At 34.6% G+C, this 7,011-nt stretch overlaps 1 protein-coding gene across 2 annotated transcripts in view; it reads right to left on the bottom strand.

Moving 5' to 3' along the window:
• The window catches only part of zmp:0000000660 (arf-GAP with Rho-GAP domain, ANK repeat and PH domain-containing protein 2), a 163,973-nt gene that overhangs the window by 52,890 nt on the left and 104,072 nt on the right, over positions 1-7,011 (bottom strand). For both annotated transcript variants that reach the window (XM_024287902.2, XM_036216728.1), the window contains exon 16: positions 2,306-2,450. In XM_024287902.2, coding sequence (XP_024143670.1) covers positions 2,306-2,450 — 145 coding nt within the window. The remainder of the gene's footprint in view (positions 1-2,305; positions 2,451-7,011) is intronic.

Genomic DNA, 7,011 nt, shown 5'->3' with positions numbered 1-7,011 from the left:
TTAAAAAAAAAAAGCTATCAGGAAGCCTGCGAGTGAGAACAAAAAAAAAGGTGGTGGCAGTTAAAAGCGGCACTGCTTGCGGGCGTCGTCGCCAAAGTAAACTGGAAATACAGCCCTCGTAAAGCTTTGATGGTTCTGTTAAAGTGAATGATGTGTGGTCTGAGATTATGTTAACAAGACGTATGATGAGGGGGAGAAGGCAAGCTGTGTTTACAAGCGTGCGTGTGGTTGTGTCAAAGCGCTGCCATTACATCCGGGAAAAATGGTGAGCGAGCCAATAAAGGGGGGGCGGGGGTAAATCACCTGGCTTTAAAGCAGGAGCGATGAAGCATATGTGTAACCTGTGTGCATTTTATGGAAGAGGGGCGGAGTGTGTGTGCTCACCAGAGCAAATTAAAGCGCCATAACTTGATTGATCTACTATAAACTATGATTTGTGTGTATAGCAATAAGAAAAGTGCAGGGAATTAGAATATTTTGAGTCAGATTTAGTGATAACCACAAAAGGAAAAAATGATATATAAGGGATACAGTTTGGCTTAAGAGAACAAAGGCACTGCTCAACCACTTTTGGAATGGAAGCTACTGAAGAGACTATCACATATATTTCCTTAAACATCAATGTGTTCTTTGAACCCGTGAGTCTTGCATGTCTGTGCTTAGATGGATGAAAGATGTGACATCTGCAGCCTGGAAAGCACTGCTGTCATTTCGGGCGCTTTGTTTCCACATAAAGTGATGAAATAGTGGCTTCACCTGGTGTTTGTTGTTCTGAAAGAGTTACTTTTAAGACTTTTTGATTGTACAACTCTTTGGCATATTTATTTTTATTTTTTTCTCTTCTGTAGTCTTTTTCAGACACGCATAATCGTGAACATTTATCTTCCAAAAGGGAAACAAAACTAAATTGCATGAGACTAAAAAGGCTCGGATAGAAGCTCATTAAAGGTAGCTTACTTTGATGAGGCCAGAACATCATTTTTTTTAAGGCTATCACATCTCGATAATGGACTACATCTTTCATTTCTATACTTTTGCACTGGATCAAAAAGGAAAATCGGTTTTAAACTCCTTTCCCACCTCCTCTTTGCTTTTTTTCTTCAGCTATAGTTCATGTTTTCTCCTAATTAGCTCACTTTTCTAATACAAACCACAACAAACTATTTTTTGTTTTGCATTTAAAGTTGTTATTATTCTGTAAAATTTGAGATCTGAATAATTAACTGAGTTTTAACAATAATGTGCTTTAAGGATTTTTTTTTTATGGATTTTTTTTAGAAAAATGGCAACATTTATCTACCTAATTTATACAGATTTTAGATTTTATGAATCATTGTAAAGTTTTTAAATACTGCAAACAAGAGTATGCGTTTAGCATACATAACTGCAACATTTATAATGCAAATAAATAAAATATTTTAATAGATTTCTTATTTAGGTTTAACATATATATATATATCCTGTAAAGCTCTTTGTGTTACTGAAGAAAAAATGTGTTTTATAAATAATGTTTGATTTGATTTATAATCGACATACCTTTCATCCAGTAGAAATTTCTAATGTTTTCTTGTAAAGTTCCACCCTGATCATCTTTTGATCTTTATAAAAGCATCTCCAGTTGTCTTTTAATCATGATTATACCACTTTTAGCCATAATAATAAAAACCTGTGTTGTTTTTTAAGACAACTAGACACAGAAATGACATTTTTAGCTTTATTTTCTTTAAATATCTCCTTCATCAAGAGGAAAATGCCACAGAAACATGTTCAAAACACCAGAAACAGTTTTTCATTGGAGTGGGTCTTTAAATGTGCTGGAAAACGTAAAGAAGGCAATCTAGACCCAAGAGGTTTTATATCTCAGTGTGTTCCCCCACTTCAGTACAAAGTAAAATTCTAATTAGCAAAAGTGATATACAAATAACGTTTGATTTGATTTAAATTTCCTGAAACATATTCATCCTTTTTGTAGGGAAAAATTTAAGAAAAATTAAATGCAACTTTTTTTTGTCACTAAGCTGCTAAAATTAAAAAAAGAGAATAAATCTTAATAATTATGTCAACCTCTAACAGTTTAAGAGTCAAAATGTGTTTAGAAAATGTCTCCTTAATGAGTGCCTTTCACCATGAGGATTCTCTAAAGAAACTTTTCATGACGCTCCTCTAACAAATTCTTGCAGACAACCATAATTAAAAGACTTTTAATGAATTTCCTGTTTTTTTTCCTGTATTCATAGCCTTTATTCAAACTAAATAATAAATAAAAACAGTTCAAAAATGAATATCATGACGTTTGCATCCATACCCGGCTCCAATAATGGTCTCGGAGTTGCTGACAGCCAGGCTGACCACCTCGTTGATCTGCACTCTTCCCAGGGCGGAGGAGCTCCGCTCGCTCTGGTAGAAACTCAGCGAGCCGCCCTCCAGAGTGCACCAGCGGCGGGACATATCTGCAGCAGACAGATAAAAGCAGCGTGTTTGGTGAAGGATCGTTAGCCTTGAATGAACTAAAACAGTTTACTAAACCCAAACCTACAGTGCAAAAGAGAAGCATGACTGTCACTGCTTTCATTCAGTAAAAAAAATTACTAAAATAACAACAATTACCATATTTCCAAGGATTCTGCTTCATAAAAAGCAAATATTATTTTGGGAATTCCATTTAAAATACTATCTCAATGTCATATTGAGTGTTGTCAGTAAAGTAGTTCATTGAATAAAGAAAACCTGCTAAAGAAAATGACTTTCATAAAAAAAGTAAAAACCTATATATAGATTTTGTTTATTAAAGCTCTTTTTTACCATCAAGGTTTAATTTTTTAGGCTTTTATTCAGGCATATGAATTTTAACGAGAAGCTTGCAAATTTTAAATGGAATTCTGACAAAAAAATGGAAAAATAATTTTAAGAAACAAGAAACAACATTCAAAATTCTTAAAAAAAAATTGTAATTTTACTTTTTAATCGCTTATTTATTACAACAGAACTTTCAATTTAGCCTAATGTCACAACTATGTTCACTCCTGGTAGATGTTTTTTTTTTCTTTCAGTCATTTGGCCTCAACACTCCAGTTAAAATGAAAAGGCTCAACTCCACAACCACCATGGACTAACTGACCAAGATTCAGAAGCCCTTTATTTCCACCAGACTTCTATATAACACATGCACATAGTGGTAACTGAAAACAGGTTTCATGCTGAGTCTTACAGATCAATGCTCTAAGTTTGACCCCTATAAATAGCTTCAATATGTCTTTGCATCGTGTTCCTGAAGTTGGATTAATAACAAGGCGCTCAACAGTTAGTAGTCAAATGTTTGTATAATCAAGAAGTAACTAATTACAGTTTGCAATCTCAATGATTGCTTTGAAACAATTAGAGCTACTCTGGCATTCTTTAACGGTTTTAATGACTCAGCAAGCTGGGAGCGCAATTTCAAGACAGTTCTAATGAGGTCAGCAAAAAGGCCGAGTGTTTTAGCATTTCCATCTGTGCTCCAGGAGATGGGATAACCAGAAAGTTTGAGCTCTTTGTACTCATTCTTTTTTATTGTTCTAATTCAGAGACAATTTAAAGAAAAGAACAGGGATTTTAGGATGTAACAATGAAATGAGAGAAAGGTGAAAACACAAGCCCACATCAGAGAATGTAACTGAACGCGTGCCGGGTCCTTTTCGCAGATATCCCCAGCTACCGAATCTGCTGGGATAGCTGACGTAGAACTGGTGCGGACCAGGAGAATCTGACTCTTTATGTAACCCTTGTGCTCTCCTAGGCATGTTTGCATTAAAAGTAGGGTCATCTGGACCCAACAAAACATTGTGTTAAACTTTTTTAAAAGGGTTTTTTTTTTATCTTCACTGGTGTCTATGGCAGACAAAAAATCATGTCCACCTTTGTCTTGGGAAAGATCACACATGAATATAAGGGTGGGGTCATCTGGACCCCATGAGATAGCACAAGGGTTAAAACAAAGCATGAAGAGGGCCTGTGGTGGGCGCTGTCCATGGTGCTGATGCAATGTCAAAGTGAAAAAATTCAATCAAGCACAGGTTTATCTAATGTTTGCGTGGTTTATCCAAACCTCTTTGTACTTCAATGACGGACATCTGCGCACATTGATGAATAAAGAACGCATGGAATACTTTTGAATTACACATGTATCCCGAGGGAGTAAAACTACATACGTGGAACATGCGGAAAATGTAGGTATAGTAGTCTAAGACCATTCACGGACAACCCAAACACCTGCAATACCAGTAGGGAGTCAAACCCTCGAAAGTGGACTTAAGTAGAAGTTATAATGTTAAAGATTTAAAAAATGATAATAATCAATCCAGCCGCTGTTCACCATTGTCCCTAAGATTCAAGGACAGTTCAATGTGACACGGCACACGATGACCTTCTTTTAGAAATCATTAAAAATAGATCAGCATTGAGTAAGGAATATAAAAGTCCAACCTTTAGATGACAGATGTGTTCTCACAGAACAGGTGTAATACAGGCAGCATGTGTGGATGTAAACACACATAATTAAAGCTTATGAAGTACCAAACTGATTTCAATCAACATCCTCTTGGCGGTAGAAGCCGGAAAACACACAACATTGTCTTTCTTGACAATCTGACTGTGCGATTTACATAGCCAATGAGCGTGAAGTTCACGACAACATACCTAATTTTGGATTTTCAAAGTCACTGTGCCATCTGTTTTATTTTTTTTATTTATTTTTTTCTGTTCTGCAACAAACACACAAACAGCTTCCCGGCCCACACCCCCTGTCGCTCGCGCCTCCAAAGATTCAACTGTATTCATCTCATGAATATGCTAATTGTGTATTCCACTGCCAACTGTGTGTGATGTTTCTGAAGGAACAGATATAGTTCCAATAAAAAAAGGAAGTGTCTACAACTGGATGGTGAAAGAAAAAAAAGAGAAAAGGATGTGATAAGCATGAAAGAGGAGGATGTCAGCGTTGCCCTATTCACCCTCGTGCTGCCACTCATTACGGCTTTTTCTTCACTTTATCGGCGTGTTCTCTGTTTTTAAAAAATGGACATGATGCTGCAAACAGCTTTGAAACGACAAAAACAACTCGGATTAAGAGTCTTACGTGGCATTTAAAAAAAAAAAAAAAAAAAAGAAAAGTACACTTCTCCTGACCCCACTTCACTTCAAGAAAATGATTATTCCTGCAGCTGTGCATTTATCATCTCTGTGTGAAAGCTCCTGTGCAGGTAGGAAGCTTGAATACAAGTGTAGGGTAGTGACGAGAGACAAAAGAGTGGTATTTAAAACCATTACCCCCTGATTTACCTGACAGGACATACGGGGTGATGAAAAAAAGAGAGCTAGAAAATGGTTTAAAATGTGATTCACTGAGATTTTTGCAGAAAATGTCATGTCCATCATTTTTCAGACGAATGTTATGTTGTTTGGTTCTTTTCTGTAGTTCTGCGTCTCCTTTATCACTTTCTAACGAGGGAACAATGAAACATTTCAACTTTTACGGTGACAGACAACAACTTTTGAACTGGTTTTAAAGGGTGTGCATTTGTGAGAAGGACTGCAGAAAGTTCAACAGAAAAGTTTCTGTCAAGGAGTTTTTTTCTCGTACTTATTGGTAAAGTGGATGCTTTACATTTGGGAATGGATAATAAATATTAAACTAAAGAAAATTGTGTTTCTTCTGATTCATCTTAGTAATATCAAGGGTAACTTTTTTGTAGGGGTGTCAAATTATCGAATTAACAGCAATTAATTAATGACAAACATTTTAGCGCATCATTTTTGCGTCAGATGGTTACTTCCGTGTTGTGCACACTTGAAAGAGCATTTTATCCCACTCATAACATTGTCATTTAAGAAAAATATAAATATGAAATAATTTATTAGTATTTCAGTCCTGTTATATTTTCAGGTTTATTTTTTTATTTTACAAAAGTGGAATACTTAATATGCTTTGTATTGTCATGGTAACATCTTCAGCGCGAGGCCCACAAACGGCGCGCCGCTCTAGCTACTTTTTGTGAAAGGTGATCATCATGAGAAGTTTTTGGAAAAAAAAAAAAAAACATTATTTTAGCCATTGTTTTTGTGCACATGATGAAGCAAAACTTTATTCAAAGTCTAAATTGTTCAATTCCTCTTAGGTGTTTCATTTCTTCCTTCTTAGATTCTCTTCTTTATTTCTTTTCTGCTTTATCCAAGTTTTTATAATGATCAGATTCACCCAAATAGTTTAAATGAGACTATAAAATCACTCTCATGTCTTTTCTACTGTCTTGCTTTAATGATAAACTGTGGAATTAGGGTTATCAACAAACTAGTTATGGTATAAATAAGAAGTTCTTGTTCAAAATCATTGGATTGCTCAGAAAAGTGTTCCTACTGTTTTAGGATTTGATAAATTAGCACTCTGGATCTGATTTTTTTTTTTTGTTTTTATTTGGTTATTTGTTCAAGATTGAAAAAAAAAATACCCCTCGGTGGTGTCAAAGTTAAGGTTGGAAGTCTTTAACAAAACAAATTTTAAAAACGAAACTTCACATTATTATTATATGATTATTTTAATCATATACTGCACCAGAATGTCAAAAACTTAAATAAAATACCACAAAATGAGTCTTTTAACAGGAATTATTAGGTAAAAAAATAATGATTAAAGTTGAATAATTAGATAAATTAATTACAGTTCACGAAAAATTAATCGCACAAAAATAATTGTGTGACGGCACTACTTTTATATCTTTATTAAAAATTAAGACCAAATAGGAGAAGCGCTCAGATAAATAATCTCCCTAACTTATTGTGAGTACTTACCTAATTTTTCTCAAGTGAATCCCTTAAAAAAATGTTTTTTCTTATGAACAAATGTAAATAAATGGTTAGAGTGTTTTTTCTCTTGTGATTTAACCTTAAACTTTTGAATGGTGTATCTGGAGATGTAAATATATAAAAAAAAAAACAACAAACAAAGGAAAACATGAGGTGACAAAACATTAAAAGCTT

The sequence above is a fragment of the Oryzias melastigma genome, linkage group LG18 (genome assembly GCF_002922805.2).
Source record: "Oryzias melastigma strain HK-1 linkage group LG18, ASM292280v2, whole genome shotgun sequence".
Classification (NCBI taxonomy): Eukaryota; Metazoa; Chordata; class Actinopteri; order Beloniformes; family Adrianichthyidae; genus Oryzias; species Oryzias melastigma.
Note: the sequence above shows the minus strand (reverse complement) of the source record. Positions and strands in the feature narration are given on the sequence as shown.